Source organism: Trichechus manatus, unplaced genomic scaffold (genome assembly GCF_000243295.1).
Source record: "Trichechus manatus latirostris isolate Lorelei unplaced genomic scaffold, TriManLat1.0 scaffold00249, whole genome shotgun sequence".
Lineage (NCBI taxonomy): Eukaryota > Metazoa > Chordata > Mammalia > Sirenia > Trichechidae > Trichechus > Trichechus manatus.
Window position 1 is genome coordinate 2,190,901 of NW_004444185.1, and position 21,406 is coordinate 2,212,306.

The window sequence follows — 21,406 nt, forward strand, 5'->3', positions numbered from 1 at the left end:
ATAACGGTCTTTTATGGCAGATTTGCCCAATGCAACGTCATTTGAAAATGGACTAGAGTGAGCCAAGTCTGGAGGCAGAGAGACTGGGTAAGTGTTTGAACTAGGGGTAGTGACCAGTGGGGAGAGAGTGGGTGGACTGGAGAGATATGAGAGCCCAAGCATTATGTCCAGGGTGAAAGCCTGGGTTTCTGGTGTAAGCAACCAGATGGAGGGCTTGTCATTAGCCCAAAGAAAGAGAAGTAGAGGTTGGGTGTGGAGTGTGCGTTGTTGGATATATTAAGTGCCTGTGAGGCAGCCCAAATGGGGATGCCTCGTGGGTATTTGTCAGGAACTGAGATGGAAGGTATGGGCAGGATGTGAATTTGGGAGTCACCAGCACAGAGGGTGAGTGAAGGCGTGGGATTATGGGATGGATGAGGCTGTGGGAATGTGCAGACTAAGAGGACCAAAGACCAAATTTTGAAGGCTGGCATTTAAAGAGGGAGTGAATCCTGCCCAAGAACCTAAGAATTCCTGCACAAATAGATGCTCAAATAAAAATATTCAATTTGTTAAATAAAGGGAAGGTCAGAGACAGGAGGAAAATCAGAGCATATAATAGAAGCCCAGGAGAGAGGATTCTTAAAAGGCAGGAGTCAGCAGTTATTTATGGGCAGACAGGTAGGAGGAAGACTGGATTCTAGTATTCAGTGGCTCTAGTTTAAGCCAAGCAATTTACTTCCATCTGGTTTCAGTGCGGCACATCCCACTTGCCGTCAACTCTGAAGCCCTGTGTTGCAATGACATCATCCGGGAGTTAACTGTCGCCAGTATCCCTTCTGTTGAACATGCAATTCTAGCTCCTATCCTGTCTCCGTATTTTACTTCTACTACCTGGTTTTCACTCTAGATTTCTTTGCTCTTTATCTCCCAGGGCTTATGCATTTCCTAGGAAATCTTCTAGGAAAAATATCACCAGCAAGACGGATAAAGTCTCATCATACTCTGATCCAAGTTGTCGTTTTACTTTATAGGGTGCATTGTTTAAAGCTGTCACAGGCTCGCATGCATTCTGAATTGCACTGCCCTAACAAGAGTGCTGACTGCTCCCCTACATTCCAGCTATCATTTTGGAGGAGTAATTGGCTGGAGGCCAATTAATGAACCCCTTCTGTCCATATGACTCAATTTTGGACAGTGACATCATTGAGCGACTTCTGTTTTTTAAACATTCCTCGTCTTAAGGGAAATGTTAGGAGATAACTGTCTGAAATATGCAAGCAATGGTAAGAGCTTGAACAGGAAGGACATAGCTAATGAGAGGCTAGGAAATGAGATAATCTCTTTTACAGAATCATCTGATATTGAGGAAACAAGACATTTACAAAGGAGAGGACACAGTGAAATTAACCAATGAACTGAGCCACCCTTTGGGATCGGTAACCTTTAGACCTGGACTCAAACAGCATGGCTGTGGTAGATGAATGTAAGGCTGACCTGCCCAGGAGTTTGTTCCCTCTAAGGATAGTTTTTTCAGACTCAAAAGACCATTTCCTAAATTAGCTAGACTATAGAAAAGTGAAGAATCAAGGTAGGAGCAAAGAGCCAGTCCATTCATGTGTTACTGTTGGAAGCTACCTACTTTTACTATACATGGCTGAAGACCAAGACACAAAACACCACAACACAAAAACCTCTCAAGTCCAGTGAATCAGAAAGATCCACATCATGTGACAAGAACACAAAGAGAGAATAGCTATTTGTCAGAGTAAGGACTCTGCCTGCTTATTCTCTTTTTTTAAAGTTAATGTAAATTTTATTCATTACTTTTTTGAATATTCAATTATACATCCACATGGTTCAAAAAGTGCAAATGGTGATAAATCAGAGCATTTATATTTAATTTTTGTTTTGTTGCCCTTAATGGGGTATTGACCTGGCCAACCTTCAGCTAGACTTCTACATTTTGTTTACATAGAATTTTCCTGTAATAATTTAAGAAAGACTGATCTTGTATGACTGACAGAAATGTAGCTGAAACGTAAAAAGAAACTGATGATGAATTTCAAGGCAGGCAGTGTCATTTGAAAGGAAGACAATGTATTAAAGAACTGACAGGTTTCAGGGGCTGAAGGAAAGTATGGAACACAAGGACATTAGCATAAAGAACAATGAAAGGGAAAGGGTCAGCATGGAATTTCAGAAGCTTTAGAATAGGGTAGCATACTGAAGAAGAGTAAAATGAGGAATTTAAATACTGTACTTCTGGAGAAGACAGAAGGATGTCCTATATCCTCTGTGTCTGCTTATTCTCAAAGTCTAGCATGGTGCTTGCTCTGGCAGCACGTAAAGTGGAATGATACAGAGAAGACCAGCATGGCCCTTGTGTTAGGATGACACACAAATTGTGAAGCATTCCGTATTTTTCAAACGCATTTAAAAAAAAAAGTCAGCATCCAAGAGAGGCTTGATAAACTAAAAATCAAAAATTGTATTTGTCAAAACATGAAACTATATGCTTCAAATTTCTGTATTTTACTGCATTTAAATTATACCTTAAGGAAATTTTTTTTAAAAAGTAGATAAGGAGAAAGAAAAAAAGTACACTATTAGATGCTACAGACAAATGAAGCTAAATAATTTATGAAAGGGAGTTCTCTTCAATAAGTGATGGCACCCCATTCTCTAGTCCATTAAAAAAACTGCATAGGATTTTTGGGGTGACGAGCAAGGGTTGATTTCTATTGTTTTAATTATTTTTCAAATGGTCTGTAATTTTAAACTTTTTCATTAATATAAAAGTCATGCATGCTCACATTCTAGCAAATCCAGGATTAAGCTCTTTGGATTTAGGCATTTCAGGTTGGGGGAGAAAGGGTATTAGATTCACTTATTTAAAACCCAGGCTGAAAAACAAACAAACAGTTCTTGACCATCTGGAGATTTTAATATATTTATTTGAAAACCAAGTTCTGTGAAAGAGCACACTAAATAGTCATATATCTTCCTTTCAACCAAAGACTTGGAGACAAGTTTCTTCAGGTCAGCGCAGAGGTGATGATACATGCATTGGATAGCAGGTCTCAGCTCGAACGTCCTCACAGGCGTTTCCAATACGAGCCTGGCCAATTTTTTTCGGAAGAGCACAGGAGAGCCTGGGAAAGGGGGAGGGACAGCTAGGATTATTCTGTACTCCAAAAATATGTCTTTTTTTAACTACTAGCTGTTGAAGTCTAAAACTAGCCCCAGCCTGCTAATTTGGTTCTAATGTGCCAAGAGAGACTATAGTTTTCAAACTCCTAATAACCTGAATGTTTTATCTTTTTGTAAAGTAACAAGAATCCAATTTCCAGCTACAAACTTGTAAGCCACTTTATAGTCTACTGGCTTAAAAGATTTCATAAGGGACTTCAGGAAGGAATTGTGAAAGGCTGAGGGGGTTAGGGCAAAACAATTCAGTTCTGGGAGACTGAGTGCTCATGGTATCGATACTGCCATATGCTGGTTGGGGGTTGGGTAAAGCTTAGGAAACGATCAAGGACTGAAAGATGATTTTCAAAGGCAGGGACATTAGTATAAACCTCCCTCTCTCTAAGGTTCAAACTAATAATCACCCCGAGGCATCAATATATTTTCTTACTAATGTCCTGCCTTAATATTTATTATGAGATTTCAGGAAAAGCTTTCATTAACGGACATTCAGTGTGTAATATTCACCATGCTAGAGGTGCAACTTGACTTTTAAGTGTATTTTTTCTTCTGTCATAATGTAATAAATGATACTGTCTTTATTTTATTCAGAGTAGAAAAAATTCTTATTTGTCTGATAATGTATTTGGATTAGGATGGAATTAGAGCGCCTTGGTTATACAGATCATATACTTCTTCAAATATGTGATGACTATTCAAAAGAAATATGGGAAATAAGAAAGACAATTTTGTGAAATTAGATTATTCCAAGGCTTTGCAGCTAAAGAACCCCTTCAACATTCTTAAAATACTGGCATAGTAGTGATCTTTTTCAACTGGATAAAGCTTTGTGGTATAGTCTTTAAAAAAAACAACAACACACAACCAGTTGCTTCTGAGTTGACTCTGACTCATGGCGATCCCATGTGTATCAGAGTGGAACTGTGCTCCACAGGGTTTTCAATGGCTGAGTTTTCCGAGGAGTCTCTGGGAGGACTTGGAACCTCGGGGCTAGCCACCGAGTATGTTAACCACTTGCACCACCCAGGGACCTCTGGTATAGTGTCACTGACTCCAAAACCTGCTATAAGCACTGTGTCTTATACACACTAGATGTTCAAAAGGAGCGCTGGGGGCGCAATGGTTAAGCACTCAGCTGCTAACCAAAAGGTTAGTGGTTCAAGGTTCGAATTCACCCAGCAGCTCCCCATATGACTCAATTTTGGAAAAAGACCTGGCAATCTGTTTCTGTAAAGATTACAGCCTAGAAAACCCTATGGAGAAGTTCTACTCTGTCACGTGGGGTCACTATGAGTCGGAATCGACTTGACGGCACCTAACAATAACAACAAGAACAGATGTTTAATAGTTTCATTAAGTTAATCTTCAGGCTTTTAGTACAAAAAGATCCTGTCCTACTCAAAGTATGATCTCTGGACTATGGACCAGTGCCTATCCACAGACTATAACCAATCCCCAACAAGGAACTTACTTCAGAATGTAAATCACTTCCATCACTAAGCAACCGTTCAGTTCAGAAGACCTTTTTTTTCCTTGATAGCAAGACTCTGTCCATGAAAGAAATGAGTAGATTTACATTCTGCAGCAAGCTCCTTATCTTCTCAGGGAGCTATAAAACAGTTTGCAGACCATCCACTATGAATAGCACTGGTAGAATGCTAAGGATAGAGAGTCGAAGAAGGAATTGGTGGTTATGTAGCAGGGAAAGGTCAAAAAGAGGAAGTTTTAATACAGTTTAGGTAAATATGAATTAAGCACAGGAAAAAAAAAAAGGAAAAGAAAAAGGTAAAGCTGAGACAATGTCCTTGCACAAAACACTTGTAAAGTACTGATGAAGAGATTTCCTTTCACGGGTAATCTTGTTCCACACGCACCTCTGGCCCTTAGTCATCAATATACTCGAATGGTTCTGGGGGTTCTGGCTCTTGTTCCTCCTCCTCGATTTTCGGGCCATGGGCTGCCACAGGTTCCACCAGCTCTTCAATGTCTTCACTGGTGTCCTTCAGAATGATGATGCCTCCAATGGAGAGCTGTAAACACAGACCAAGGAGTGAAGAAGCACGAGGTCCACTCATACATCCAGCTTGCTCCAGAATCTAGAGTGCATACTTGTCAAATGGTCTGGAAGTAAAGAACCAGGATAGAACTACACCTTACTAGATGGGACTCAGGAAACCGGGAAAGTTATGCCTGTGTGACCCTACACTTAACCAGACTGCTCAGCTATAAGAAAGGGCTAACAAGATCTTCCTGACTATTCCTTCAGGTTACTCTGAAGACTGAACGAAGAAAGCAATGTCAATGTGCAAATTACAGAACATAAAGATAACTGTGATCTATAAGGAACATTTGCAAACTTAACCCACTGGCTCTGGATGGTAGAACATTTGATGCTGTTCTACTTGGATGATGTATTCCAATTTAAGAGTAGTATTTCCCAGCCTAACTGAAAGGTCGGTAGTTCAAATTTGCCAACCGCTCTGTGGGAGAAAGATGTGGCAGTCTGCTTCCGTAAAGATTTACAGACTTGGAAACCATATCGGGCAGTTCTACTCTGTTCTACAAGGTTGCTATGAGGTGGAACTGACTTGACCGCAGTGGGTTATTTCCCAGCCATGGTCCTGACTAGTAGTCTCAGTCTGATGTGAGGGAGAACATTTACTGTCCAAGTATGATATTCTAATGCCTTGCTGCCCAAGGCATGGTCCTGGACCAGTAGCAACCTCAGGTAGTTAAAAATGCAGAAAACCTAGCCCCATCACAGATCTACAGAATCTGCATTCTAACAAGATCCCCAGATGATCTGTATGCACATTAAAGTTTGAGAAATACACTAGTTTAATACATACTATATTATTTGTGAGAAGACCCTCATTGTGGACACAAAAGACAATCTACAAATGAACGGTTAATTTTTTCCCAGCAGTGTCAGAACAGCAAAGAGACCCAAATAAATACCACAGATAACAGTATTTTTTACATTAGTCTACAAACCCTTATAATGCGAAACAATGAAGAAATACATAAGAAACAAAAGGGAAATAGACGTAGAAGCAATCCATTAAGCCCTCTCCCAAACATATTAGCAGAAGGTAAATTCAAACACCAAACTATTCCCCCAACTCTGGTGTGCTAATCTTATTCTATCTGCTGCCTGTGTAAAAAGGAAATGGAAAACTGCCCTCTTCTGTAATTAAATCAGTCAACAGTGGCAGCACACATCTGGAAAAAGCATATTTCTACCAAAGTACATTACTGGGAAGGAAAAGAAGCACAGTACATTAGTTAAATGATTCACATAGTATAAGCATCACTACAGTTCAATCTAATCTGATTTTTACTCATCAGAACTCTGCCCTGCCACGCTGTGAAACTGGTATGACTTCATGAATTTCTAAACTATTTCTCTTCTCTCAGAACACATATTAATCCATAATTCTCTCCCTTAAGAAACTTGCTTTTCTTGAGGAAGAGTCATTTTATAAATGGACCCTGACTTTACTACTAATATTCACCCAAGAACAATCAGAGTGTTTGGCCACTATCCTAATCCTCCATGGCCTAAAGGACCAAATGGAGATGAATATTCTACCAAACAGAAGAAAATACCCATGCTCCCCAAGCAAACTTTTTTTTTTTTTGAAACACATGGTGCCAGCTTATGACTATATTATCATGCTTAACTGAAATGAAATAATCTAACTCAAATCCTGTAACATAATCAGCATATGGAAAGGGCTTTTTAGAGTTACAAGGTTTATCAATGCCTTATGTGTTAGTGAGAAAGTTCACACTAAGCAGAGAGTAAGATACATGATGTTCTGTTCTCTGGGAAGGCTAGTGACAACTCAAAACACAGACAATGCAACACTTCTGTTGCCAAGAGCCCCACTCTCTTTAAACCCTCTTTTAAGAGGGACAGGAAACAGAGTGGGGATATTACCGATATTTAAAATGATAGCTGCTTCTTTCAAGAGCAGCATCTGAGGAAGGGTTTGATGACTATGGCACTGAAGGTAAGCAGTGAGCCACCAGGCAGCCCTTTCTTCATACGCATATACACTGCAGTCATTACTTTTCTTTTTTTTCCTTTTAACTGAGATATCATTCAAATAAAATAAAATCTACTCCTTTAAAGTGCACAATTCAGTGGTGTTTAGCCTAATCACAAAGTTGTGCAACCATCTCCTCTATCTAATCCCCGAACATATTCCTCGACATAAAAGAAACTCTGCACCTATTAGCAGTCACTCTCCACTGCCCCATACCCAGCCCCTGCTACCACTAAACTACCTTCTGTCCCTATGGAGTCACTTATTCTGGATATTTTATATAAGTGAAATCGTACACTATGTGGTCCTTGTGTTCGGCTTTTTTCACTTAGCAAAATGTTTTCATGGTTTACACGTGTTATAGTGTCAGTACATCTTTCCTTTTTATGGTTGAATAATATCCCATTGTATGGATGGACCACACTGAAGGCTGTGGTCTTTGATCTTCATTAGTAAGTGCTTCCAGTCCTCTTCATTTTCAGCCAGTAAGATTGTGTCATCTGCATATCATAGGTTGTTAATGAGTCTTCCTCCAAACCTGATGCCGCGTTCTTCATATAGTACAGCTTCTTGGATTATTTGCTCAGCATATAGATTGAATAAGTAAGGTGAAAGGATACAACACTGACGCACACCCTTCCTAACTTTAAACCACATAGTATATCCCCTTGTTCGGTTTGAACGACTGCCGCTTGACCTATGTACAGGTGCCTCTTGACCTATGTACAGGCTCCTCATGAGCACAATTAGGTGTTCTGGAATTCCCATTCTTTGCAATGTTATCCATAATTTGTTATGATCCACACACATTTGAATTATGTTGTTGGTGAAGAATGTTAAACATATTATGGACTGCCAGAAGAACGAACAGATATGTCTCGGAAGAAGTACAGTCAGAATGCTCCTCAGAAGCGAGGACGGTGAGACTTCATCTCTTGTAATTTGGATATGTTATCAGTAAGGACCAGTCCCTTGAAAAGGACATCACGCTTGGTAAAGCACAGGGTCAGTGAAAAAAGAGGAAGATCCTAAAGGGAATGGACTGACACAGTGGCTGCAACAATGGCCTCAAACATAGCAATGATTGTGAGGATGGCACAGGATTGGGCAGCATTTCATTCTGCTGTATATAGGGTCGTTATGAGTCGGAACAGACTCAATGGCACCTAACAACAATGGATGGACCACATTTTCTTTATCCATTCACCAGTTGATGGACATTTGGGTTGTTTCCACTTTTTGCCATTATGAATAATGCTGGATGAACATTTATGTATAAATTTTTACGTGAACATGTGTTTTCATTTCCCATGGGCACTTTTTTTTTTTTAATTGTGCTTTAGGTGAAAGTTTATAGCTCAAGTTAGTTTCTCATACAAAAATTTATACACACATTGTTATGTGACCCTAGCTGCTCTTCCTATAATGTGACAGCACACTCCTCCTTTCCACCCCGGATTTCCCGTGTCCATTCAACCAGCTTCTGTCCCTTTTTGCCTTCTCATCTCGCCTCGGGACAGAAGCTGCCCATTTAGTCTCATGTATCTACTTTAGCTAAGAGGCAATGTCTTCATGAGTATCATTTTATGTCTCTTGGTCCAATCTAATCTATGTATGAAGAGTTGGCTTCGGGAATGGTTTCAGTTCTGGGCTAACAGAGTCTGGGGGCCATGTCTTCCAGGGTCCCTCCAGTCATAGTCAGACCATTAAGTCTTTTTACGAGAACTTCAGTTCTGCACTCCACTTTTCTCCTGCTCCATCAGGGACTCTCTGTTGTATTCCCTGTCAGGGTGGTCACTGGTGGTAGCTGGGCACCATCTAGTTCTTCTGGTCTCAGGCTGATGGAGTCTCTAGTTTATGTGGCCCTTTCTGTCTCTTGGGCTAATATTTTGTTTTTATTCTTCATTCTCCTTTGCTCCAGGTAGGCTGGGACCAATTGATGCATCTTAGATGGCCACTCGCTAGCTTTTAAGACCCCAGACGCCACTCACCAAACTGGGATACAGAACATTTTCTTAAACTTTGTTATGCCAGTTGACCTAGATGTTCCCTGAAACCATGGTCCCCAGATCCCTGCCCCTGCTACTCTGTCCCTTGAAGTGTTTGGTTGTATTCAGGAAACTTCTTAGCTTTTGGTTTACTCCAGTTGTGCTGACTTCCCCTGTATTGTGTGTTGTCCTTGCCTTCACCTAAGGTAATTCTTGTCTACTATCCAGTTAGTGAATTCCCCTCTCCCTCCCCCAACACTTGTAACCATCAAAGAATGTTTTCTACTGTGTTTAAACCTTTTCTTGAGTTCTTATAATAGTGGTCTCATACAATACTTGTCCTTTTGTGACTGACTACTTTCACTCAGCATAATGCCTTCCAGATTCATTCATGTTATGAGATGTTTCGAGGATTCATCAGTTTTTTATCATTGTGTAGTATTCCATTGTGTGAATATACCATAAACTGTGTATCCATTTGTCTGTTGATGGGTACCTAGGTTGTTTCCATCTTTTCGCTATTGCGAACAGTGCTGCAATGAACATGGGTGTGCATATATCTATTTGTGTGATGGCTCTTATTTCTCTAAGATATATTCCAATGACAGGGATTGCTGGATTGTATGGTACTTCTATTTCTAGCTTTTTAAGGAAGCACCAAATTGATTTCCAAAGTGGTTGTACCATTTTACATTCCAACTAGCTGTAAGTGTTCCAGTTTCTCCACAACCTTTCCAACGTTTATTATTTTGTGTTTTTTTGATTAATGCTAGCCTTGGTGGGGTGAGATGGTATCTCATTGTACTTTGATTTGCATTTCTCTAATGGCTAACGATTGTGAGCATTTCCTCATGTGTCTGTTAGCCACCTGAATGTCTTCTTTGGTGAAGTGCCTGTTCATATCCCTTGCCCATTTTTTAATTGGGCTGTTTTTTCTGTTGTTGAGGTTTTACAGTATCTTACAGATTTTACAGATTAGATGCCGACTGGATGTGTCGTACCCAAAAATTTCTTCCCAGTGTGTCGGTTGTCTTTTGACTCTTTTGATGAGCCTAAGTGTTTGATTTTTAGGAGCTCTCAGTTATCTAGATTCTCTTGTGGTGTTTGTGCATTGTTACTTGTGGTTTGTATTCTGTTGATGCCATGTATTAGAGCTCCTAGCATTGTCCCTATTTTTTCTTCCATGATCTTTATCGTTTTAGATTTTATATTTAGGTCTTTGATCCATCTTGAGTTAGTTTTTGTGCATGGTGTGAGGTATGCGTCTTGTTTCATTTTTTTTGCAGATGGATATCCAGTTATGCCAGCACCATCTGTTAAAGGGACTGTCTTTCCCCCAGTTAACGGATTTGGGGCCTTCTCAAATACCAGCTGCTCACAGGTGGATGAATTTATGTCTAGATTCTCAACTCTGTTCCACTGGTCTATGTATCTGTTGTTGTACCAGTACAAGGCTGTTCTGACTACCGTAGTGGTATAACAGGTTCTAAAATCAGGCAGTGTGAGGTCTCCCACTGCCCAAGGGCCTTCTTATGGATTGAATTTTGTTCCCCCAAAATGTGTCACCTTGGCTAGGCCATGATTCCCAGTATTGTGTGATTGTCCACCATTTTGTCATCTGATGTGATTTTCCTATGTGTTGTAAATCCTACCTCTATGATGTTAATGAGGCAGAATTAGAGGCAGTTATGTTAATGAGGCAGGACTCAATCTACAAGATTAGGTTGTATCTTGAGCCAATCTCTTTGGAGATATTAAAAAAAAAGGCAGCAGAGAGACATGGAGACCTCCTACCACCAAGAATGACGAACCAGGAGGGGAGTACGTCCTTCAGACCTGGTGTCCCTGTGCTGAGAAGCTCCTAGATCAGGAGAAGATTGATGACAAGGACCTTCCCCTAGAGCCAACAGAGAAAGAAAGTCTTCCCCTACAGCTGGGCCCTGAATTCAGACTTCTAGCCTCCTAAACTGTGAGAGAATAAATTTCTCTTTGTTAAAGCCATCCACTTGTGGTATTTCTGTTATAGCAGCACTAGATAACTAAGACAGGCATATACCTAGAAACTGCTGGGTATATGTTAAGTCTACATTTAACTTTTTGAGGAACTGCCAAACTGTTTTCCACAGTGGCTGCAACAGTTTAAATTCCCACCAGTGGTATATGAGGCTTCCAATTTCTTCACAACACTTGTTATTGTCTGTCTTTTTGATTATACAGTCATCTTTTGGGATGATGTGCATCCCCCTAGTGATTAATGATGCTGAGAATTTTTCCATGTGCTTACTGGCCATTTGTATGTCTTCTTTGGAGAAATGTCTATTCAAATCCTTTGCCCATTTTTAAACTGGGTTGTCTTTTTATTGTTGAGTTGTAAGAGTTCTTTACATATTCTGGATATAAATTTCTTTCAGATAAATGATTTGTACATATTTTCTACCATTCTGTGGGTTGTCTTTTTACTTTCTTGATAGTGACCATTGACGTACCACAGTTTTTAATTTTGATGAAATCCAATTTATTATTTTTTTGGGGGTAGGAAGGGAAGGGTTTGCTTGTGGTTAGGTGTCATATCTAAGAAACTATTGCCTAGTTCAAGGTCATGAAGATTTACATGTATGTTGTCTTTCAGAGTTTTATAGTTTTAGGATCTTACATGGAGCCATTTTCGGTTAAATTTTGTCTATGGTGTGCAGTAGAAGACTAAAATCATTCTTTTGCATGTAGACATCTAGTTGTTCCAGCATTATTTGTTGAAAAGACTATTCTTTCCCCATTAAATTGTCTTGGCATCCTTGTCAGAAATCAACTGATCATAAACGTATTGGTTTTCCAGACTCTCAATTCTAGTCTATTGGTCTATATGTCTATCTTTATACCAGTACTACAGTCTTAACTACTGTAGCTTCATAATAAGTTTTGAAATTGGGAAGTTTGAGTCCTCCAACTTTTTTCTGATATTTTCCATTGTTTTGGCTATTCTGAGTTCTCTGCATTTACAGACGAATTTTAGGACCAGCTGGTAAATTTCTGCAAAAAAGACTGTTGGTATTTTGATAGGGATTACGCTGAATCTACAGATCACTTTTGAGTATATTGTCATCTTAACAGTATTGTTTTTCAATCCATGAACATAAGTCATTGGTCTATATTTTTCTTTTCTTGTGATGCCTATGTCTGGTTTTGCTACCAGGGTAATACTGGCTTCAGAGAATGAGCTTAAAAGTGTTGCCCCTATTTCAATTTTTAGAAGAGTTTGTTAATTTTTTTAAAAAAACATTTGGTAGAATTCACCAGCGAAGTAATCTGGGCCTGAGATTTTCTCTGTAAGAGGGTTTTAATTACTAATTCAATCTCTTTACTTGTTACAGAACTCTTCAGATTTTCTATTTCTTCTTGAATCAGTTTTGGTGATTTGTGTCTTTCTAAGAATTTATCCATTTCATCTAGGGTATCTAGTTTGTTGCCATACAGTTGTTCAGAGTATTCCCTTACAATCCTTTTTATTTCTGTAAGGCTGTTAGTAATGTCCCCTTCTTTCATTCCTGATTTTATAATTTGAGTCTTCTTTTTTTTCTTGATAAGTCTAGCTAAAGGTTTGTCAGCTGTGTTGGTCTTTTCAAAGAACTAATATTTGGTTCCGTTATTTTCTTCACTATTTTTTAATTCTCTCTTTCATTAATTTCTGATCTAATCTTTACTATTTCCTTCTGCTTGCATTGGGTTTTGTTTGCTCTTCTTTTTTCTAGTATTGTTAAGATTGAAGGTTAGATCACTGATTTGCTATCTTTCTTCTTTTTCAATATAAGTGTTTAAAGCGATTAACTTCTCTCTATGCACTGCTTTTGCTGCATCTCATAAGTTTTGGTATTAATGTCTTATTTTCATAAATCTCAAAGTATTTTCTAACTTCTCTTGTGACTTCTTTTTTGATCCACTGGCTATTTAGAAGTGTGCTGCTTAATTTCCACACATGGTTTACATATGGTTTACCATGTGCCAGACGTTGTTTTAGGTGTTTCACATGTAACAACCTATTTGATTCTTCACAAAACCCCTAGGAGATGGGTAATATTAACATCCTAATTTTACAGATGAGAAACTGGAACACAAAGGAATTAAACCACTTGTCTCAGGCACACAGCTAAGAAGTGGCAGAGCTGGAGTACAAACTGAGTGCTGTCCAATTCAAGCCTCTAAACCACTACACACAGCTATCTTTCAACCCTTGCCCTTGTCTTCTCGAGCTGGTAATCTAGTCAGGTAAGACCTTGGCTCACAACTACAGGTAAGAGATGTCTTCCACCCACCATCAAGATCTTGGTTGATAAGAATGGGTTTACTCTTCTATAAAGATCTAGAAATCTTGTCAATAACACTACCACACATCCAGGATCTGGATGTCTTAAATATGTCTACTGGTGGTTCCCTAGTTTTCTAGATACAACAGCCTGGAAAATAAAGGCATAATCATGCTCAAATTTCAGATCAATATTTGTTGCTAACATGGAACTTTCTGCCTTTGGAATAAATTAAATGACAGATCTTTTTCTAAGTCTAAAATTCAATGAATTTATGAAAGCAGTGTAATTACAACGATGATTATTGAACAGTGCCAGTCCTTGTTCTAAGTGCTTGTATACTAATGTTATAAACGTGTTTAATCTTTGCTATAGTCCTATGAGTTAGCGAGATAATCTCCATTTTATAGCAGAGGAATCTGAGGCAGAGAGAGGTTTAGTACTCGGCCCAAGGTCACATAGTCTGTAAGTGGCAGAATCAAGATCCAAACCCAGGATGCTCTGGAAATTTATCCTTCTCTACAAAGATTCCATTGTCCTATGGATTAACATGCCATTGGTATATTACAGGTCATTGGTAACTTACTGGTTTGAAAGGTTGGTATCTACAAGTCTCTGTCATGGTTAGGACCTTAAGTTGGGCAGGCATAACTCGAGCTGGGTTATCCAATAATTGGAAGTTTGGCTCAGGTTCTTTTTTCTTCTCTTTTTCTTCCTTTTTCTCTGCCTCATCCTAGAAGAAAAAAAAAGCCCTATAAGGTTCGCACCTGTTCCACATCACTGGGTATATCTGATAAGTTTACTGAGCAAATAATAGCTGCAAAAGGTAGTGGCAGATATAGTGGAAGTAAAACTAAAGTGACATCAGACTCTGAGGAAGGAGAAGGTAACTCTGTAGGTGAGTATGGCATTTAACTTAGTTTCAAAGGATGTGAAGGTATTCTTCCAGCAGAGTTCAGAAAAAGAGGGTCTATTTAAGCAAATGGCAAAAAAATTCTGTGGCTGAAGCATGGGGAGGATAGGGAAATAAGACTTGAAAAGCTAGCTGACATCAGATCTTGCCTGAAAGTGCTTTTCTCCCATCATCATCTCTTCATCTTTTGAAAATCCTACTCTGCCCTTCAAAAACCATTTTAGTTGTCATTTTACCCAGGAACTCATTTCTGATTTGTACTCTTCTATTCTTCCGATGGAGCCCTGGTGCTGCAGTGGTTAACGGCTTGGCTGCTAACCAAAAGGCAGCCATTCAAATCCACCAGCTGCTCCTTGGTAACCCTATGGGGAAGTTCTTCTCTGTCCTATGGGATTGCTATGAGTTGGAACTGACTCGATGATGAGTCTGGTTTATTCTTCCCACTGTGGAGCCCTTGTTGCGCAGCAGTTAAGCATTTGGCTGGTAACCAAAAGGTTGGCAGTTCGAATCCACCAGCCACTGCTTGGAAACCCTATGGGGCAGCTGTACTCATGAGTCGGAATCCACCTGACAGTAATGTTTTTTTTTTTAGGTGGGGGGAGTTACTCTTCCCACAAATGGATATAAATAATACTCTCTTCTAATTAAAATTATAAGATTCTATATACTTGGAATAGGATGATTATTTAGAAGAATCCAAGAGTAAGGTAAAATAATGTTCAACTAAGGAAGAATCTGGACCACGACACATATAGATAATCAAAACATCAACGCATATAACAACCGAGTTATACCTACCACTTCCATTTTCTCCTCCTCCTTTTTCTCTTTTTCTTTTTCCTTTTTTTTAGCCTTGGCAGTAATAGATAATACAGCGGTAGAAACCTAAAGGAAGTGAATAGGGTAAATAGTTTTAATCCATTACCTATATACAAACGTAAAAGCCCAAAGAGGACTCAGTCCTACAATACTTCTTTTTTTCCTAGCAGTAAGTATCATAAAGAACAAGAGTCAGGAAATAAATGGGAAAAGCAAGCAGGACATCTATTCACATAGTTTACTACTACTGTCATCAGGTGACTCTTTAGTTTCTGAAGGCTGTTTTCTAACACAACATGGTCCTCTTCTTTTAATCTGTAGCCTGTCCTGGATGTGGATTTGTTATTGTGTACTTCTGAGATAGAGATAAGGGTGTTACACTCTTTTTTTTTTTTTTTTTTTTTTGCTTTATAGGGATGGCACAGGAAAACATAAATTTTTCTCCAGCCCTGGCGGTAGAGATGTCTTCACTAGACTAGATGCCCTACTACAGTGTTGAGTGGTTAGCCTGGAATTAGTCCTTTCTCATGGGTCTCATGGAACTGAAAGGTGAAACTGAGATTGTGAAAGGGTGGGCAGTACTGGTGTAAAGCCTGACTTCATTTCATACCCAAATATAGGGGAGTGGGTCTGAAATGTAGATGATAAAAAACAAGATGATGCTGTCAAAAGGGATTTATCACTTTCAAATTAGGTCAGTTACAGAACTATCCTTAGTTACTCACAAAATTTACAGCAAATAATAAACAACTGGCTAATACAGAATATTATCCTGAGTGGAAGAACCATTTTCCCAGGTATAGGGTGACGTGAAAAGATAATTTGACTGAGTAAAACTTCAGGGGCAAGTGCAGCTCTCTCACTGTGATTTGATTTTAAAGCATATCAATCAGTGTCCTCATATACTGTTGCTGGGATTATAAACTGGTTAATACCTATAAAAATAAATGTACATTACTTATGATGATCAAGCAATTCCACATCTAGGACTCTAAACTATAGATATGCTTGCATAAGTGCCCAAATACGTGTATATGGACTTTCATTCCAGCCTCATTTATATCAGTGAAAAATTAGAAATAACCTAAAATGGACATCAAATAAAGAACTGGTTAAATAAACAGTGGTACAGTCATAAAGGGATGTAAAGAATAATGAGATCCATGCATATCGAAAATTTCAGTAATACTGTTTAAGCAAAAACAAGATGCAGAACAGTATGTACAGTATAATTATATTTGTGTTTAAAAACATTGATATATGCAGAGAAAACATCTGGAAGGATTCACGAGTTGTGACACAGAACTTGGAAGAGTAGGAAAGAAAACTATTCTTCTGTGTAATGTTAGATTTTACGGTAAGAAAGTATTATTTTTATGGTAACTAATTTAAAACATAAAAAACAGAAACAAATCTGAATAAAACCCTCAGTAGCTCCTCCATGTAAGTGAGAGACAAAGGACCTACCTTTTCCTTTTCTTTTTCTTTTGGTACTTCCAGAGGGGCAGGATATGCAAATGTGGATGGTTTACAGTTTGATTTATACTGAACTTTCGGCATCTGAAAAAATAAAAGAACTTTTCTCCCCCTTCATTAAAATAATTAAAACCAGGATTTAAGTATTCTATGCTCTTAACAAGCATACAGATGCAAAAGGAGATGAAAAGTTTCAGTCCCGACTCAATGTCAATTACAGTGCTATTCAATAATGTTACCACTTTTCTCTGAAAGGCATCTGTCTTCTCTCGCTGAATGAGTTTTTAGGTGCTCTACAAAACTGCCCGTAGTCCCTTACACTACCCTGAAGTTCTGTGCCTCTGAACCGAAAAACCCAAACCCACTGCTATAGAGTCCATTCCAACTCATAACAACCCCATAGGGTTTCCAAGGCTGTAAATCTCTATGGAAGCTGTCATATCTTTCTCCTGTGGAGGGTCTGGTGGTTTTGAACTGCTGACCTTTCGGTTAGCAGACCAGCGCTTTAACCCCTGTGCCACCAGGGCTCCTTTGAACCAAACCCGATGCCGTCGAGTTGATTCCGGCTCATAGTGACCCTATAGGACAGAGCAGAAATTCCCCATAGGGTTACCAAGCAGCGGCTGGTAGATTTGAATGGCTGACCTTTTGGTTAGCAGCTGGGCTGTTAACCACTGCGCCACCAGGGCTCCCTCTCCTTTGAACATCTCCATTATATCATCTTTACTGACCACTCACCCTACTTTAGCGGGTTAATTCCCACTTCCAGCGTGAACATCAGTTCAACTGTTACCTCCTTTGTAAAGTGTTAGCTGATTATCCAGCCTGCATACCTGACTTTGAAGTGTCTTCCTTATACCACCCTAACAATCCATACAGGTCTGTACAGTTTCCACATCATATAACCATGCCTTATAAGGGTCTAACATGAGCCTCACAGAAAAGTCAACTTGACATTACTTATTGCCCAGGTTTAAAGTTAGCTAGTCTGAACTTTTCTTTATTTAGCTAATTTGCATTGGTGGAGAATGGTAATAAGCATCGTATTTACTAGAATGAGGAAGATCTTGTCTTTTCCATTGTAAAGAATGAAAACAGATGATGAAATTGTTTGCCAGAGGAGAAAAGCCACTAAAGATTATGCAGGATATTTAATTACAATGACAGAAGTTAGTGACTGGGAAACCAAAAGATTCTTAATTTCAGTCATAATACTGGTCAGTATTTACAAATAAAGGTTACAGCCTTGAAAACCCCATGGAGCAGTTCTACCCTGCACACATGGGGTCACCATGAGTCGGAAGCAACTCGACAGCAACTAACAACAACATTAGTTTTAATACTGAAACACTTAACCAAGGGATAATTGGCTATACAGAGAAAAAAACTGAATGAAATAATCTTTATTAGCCAATTTTTGACCTAAAATTATTCCTGTCTGAAAATTTAATAACATTTTAACAACAGCAATGAACAGATGTAAGAATTATTTAAAGGTCAAAGGCCTCTGGATGAGAACAAGAAGGTGACTTATCAGGCCACAGGACTGAGGAAGACCAAAGTACAAACAAATCCCCACCCCATTAAAAGGAAAAGGAAAAAAAAAAAAAAGAAAAAAAGATGTGATGACTGTGAATGTAGCACTTAAGGCTTTCATTCTGTCAGATTCCTGGCTCCTCACTGTGGGTCTTGTTTCTAGCCACTACCAAAGGGACATCCTCCCACTTCCCCCTACTTCATTATTTTTTTCCCAAATTTTATCTGTTTTGTTGTTGTTGAGAATATACATAACAAAACATATATACCAGTTCAATAGTTTCTACGTGTACAATTTAGTGACACTGATTATATTCTACGAGTTCTGCAACCATTCTCACCCTCTCTTTCTGAATTGTTCCTACCTTATTAATCCTCATTAATATAAATTCACTGCCCTCTGAAGTTCCTATCTAATCTTTCGAGTTGTTGTTGTCAATTTGATCCCATACAGATAGCTCTTAAAAAGAGCATAATGCTCAAGGCAGGCCTTTTTTACTAGTTAAGCTAAACTACCAATTGGTTTTAAGACAACTTCAGGTGATATTTTTGGTTTAAGGTTTAAAGGTTATCTCAGGGCAACAGTTTCAGGGGTTCATCTACCTTCCATGGCTCCAGAAACCTAGAGTCCATAAGAATCTGAAATTTTGTCCTACATGTTCCCCCTTTTGATCATGATTCTTCTTTTTGATCAAAATGTTTAGTAATGGCAGCTGGGCACCATCCAGTTCTTCTGGTCTCATGGCAGAGGAGGCAGTTGTTCATGGAGGCAATCAGTCACGCATTTTATACCCTCCGCCCATTCTTGATTCTCCTTCTTCCTCTGTTGCTCCAGGTGAAGAGACCAACTGTTGTGCCTTGGATAGCCACTTGTAAGCTTTTAAGACCCCAGGCACTATGCAGCGAAAGAGGAGATAGAACAGAAGCACTAAACGCCTAATTAGGCCAATTAACTGGGATGTCCCATGAAATCATGACCCTAAACCTCCAAACCAAGGAACCAAATTCCATTAGGTGTTTGGTTGTACATAAACAGCCTCAGCAGCTGCTCTTTTTTTCTTTTGTCACTGTTGTAAATATATCTATCACAACTTTTGCCAATAAACTTTTTACAGGTGTACAACTTCTTGACAGCAATTACAGTAATTGGCTGTGCAACCCTACCTTTACTTAATGCAATTTTTTCATCACTGTTAACACCCTTTTCCTCCTCCCTCCCGCTCCTGGTAACCACTAATAAACTTTGGTCTCTATACATTTGTCTTGTCTTTTTATATTAGTGAGGTCATACAATATTTGTCCTTTTGTGATTGGCTTATTTCATTCAGGGTAATGTCTTTAAGCTCCATCCATACTGTATACCATGTATCAAGACTTCATTTCTCCTACTGGCTGAGTAGTATTCCACTGTATGTATGTACCACATTTTGTTTATCCATTCATTTCATCTGCTGATGGGCATTTAGGCTGTTTCCACCTTTTGGATATCGTGAATAGTGCTGCAATGAACACTCGTGTACAAGTCTCTGCTTTCAAGTCTACTGGGTATATACCTAGGAGTGGAACTGCTAAGCCATATGGTAGTTCTATTTTTAGTTTTTGGAGGAACCTCCACACTGTTTTCCACAATGGCCACACCATTTTGCATTCCCACCAGCAACGGATAAGGGTTCCAATTTCCTCATATACTCGCCAACATTTGTTATTTTTTTTTTTATCTTAGCCATATTAGTGGGAGTGAAATAGTATCTCATTGTGGTTTTGATTTCTATCTCTCTGATGGCTAATGATGTTGAGCATTTTTTCATTTGTTTGGTGGCCATTTGAATGTCCTCTTTGGTAAAATGTGTATTTAAATCCTTTGCCCATTTTACAATTGAGTTGTCCTTTTGTTGTTATCGAAGTTATACATATATATATATATTTTGGTTACTAGATTCTTGTTGGATATATGGTTTACGAAGATATTCTCCCAGTTGGTAGCTTGTTTTTTCACTATTTTGGTAAAGTCTTTTGATGAACAAAATTTTTAATTTTTATGAGGTCCCATTTCTTTTGCTGTTTGTGCTTTTGTTATTATATTAGATAATCCATTGTCGAAAGCTAGGTCTGATGGCATCGCCCCTGCTTGTTCCTCTAGGAATTTCATGGTTTTAGTTTGTACATCTAGGTCTTTAATCCATTTTGAATTTGTTTGTGTATGGTGTGAGGCATGGATCCTGTCTCATTTTTCTGCATGTGGAAATCTAATTTTCCCAGCACCATTTACTGAAGAGACTCTTCCCCATCGAATGGACTTAGAACCCTTGTCAAAAACCAGTTGACCACAGTCATGTGGGTTTATTTCTGGACTCTCAATTCTATTCCATTGGTCTACGTGTCTATCGTTATACCAGTACTAGGCTGTTTTGATTATTGTAACTGTATAGTATGGTTTAAATGCAGGAAGTGTTGAGTCCTCCTCCTTTGTTCTTCTCTTCCAACATTGTTATAGCTATTCGGGGCCTCTTGCCATTCTGTATAAAGTTGAGGATTAGCTATTCTATTTCTGTAAAGAAGGCTGTTGGAATTTTCATCAGGACTGAAATGAATCTACAGATCGCTTTTAGTACTGACATATTAACAATATTAAGTCTTCCAATCCATGAACATGGAACATCTTTCCATTTATTTAAGTCTTCTTTAATCTCTTTCTGCAGTGTTTTATAGTTTTCATTGTATAAATCCTTCATATCCTGGTTAGATTTATTCCTAGGAATTTTATTCTTTTAGTGCTACTGTAAATTAAATTGTTTTCCTAATTTCCCTTTCAGATTTATCACTGCTGCTGTATAGAAACCCAACTGATTTTTGTCTGCTGAGCTTGTACCCTGCCATTTTGCTAAATTCCTCTTAGCTGTAGAAGTTTTCTTGTGGACTCTGGGATTTTCTATATATAGGATCACATCATCCTCGAATAGAGATAACTTTACTTCTTCTTTTCCAATTCAGATACCTTTTATTTCTTTTTCTTGTCTTACTGCTCTGGCTAGGACTTCTAATGCAACATTAAATAGAAGTGGTAAGAGAGGGCAGCCCGTCTTGTTCCCGATTTCAAGGGGAAAGCTCTCAGTCTTTCTCCATTAAGTACAATGC

At 38.8% G+C, this 21,406-nt stretch overlaps 1 protein-coding gene and 1 pseudogene across 3 annotated transcripts in view; one reads left to right on the forward strand and one right to left on the reverse strand.

The window, feature by feature from the left end:
- Window positions 1–2,306: 2,306 nt before the first annotated feature.
- LOC111819034 (uncharacterized) lies at window positions 2,307–2,406 on the forward strand (annotated as a pseudogene).
- A 498-nt stretch (window positions 2,407–2,904) lies between these two features.
- The window catches only part of PSMD1 (proteasome 26S subunit, non-ATPase 1), a 108,403-nt gene continuing 89,901 nt past the window's right edge, over window positions 2,905–21,406 (reverse strand). The window contains exons 21-25 of one of the 3 annotated variants that reach the window (XM_012559438.1): window positions 16,727–16,819; window positions 15,239–15,325; window positions 14,114–14,260; window positions 5,064–5,219; window positions 2,905–3,134 (exon numbers count right to left, since the gene is read on the reverse strand). In XM_012559438.1, the coding sequence (XP_012414892.1) occupies window positions 5,073–5,219; window positions 14,114–14,260; window positions 15,239–15,325; window positions 16,727–16,819 (474 nt within the window). In that variant the 3' untranslated portion in view covers window positions 2,905–3,134; window positions 5,064–5,072. Of the gene's footprint in view, window positions 3,135–5,063; window positions 5,220–14,113; window positions 14,261–15,238; window positions 15,326–16,726; window positions 16,837–21,406 lie in introns of those variants that run through there. The other 2 variants (XM_004389504.2, XM_023724509.1) reach the window with 2 other exon arrangements.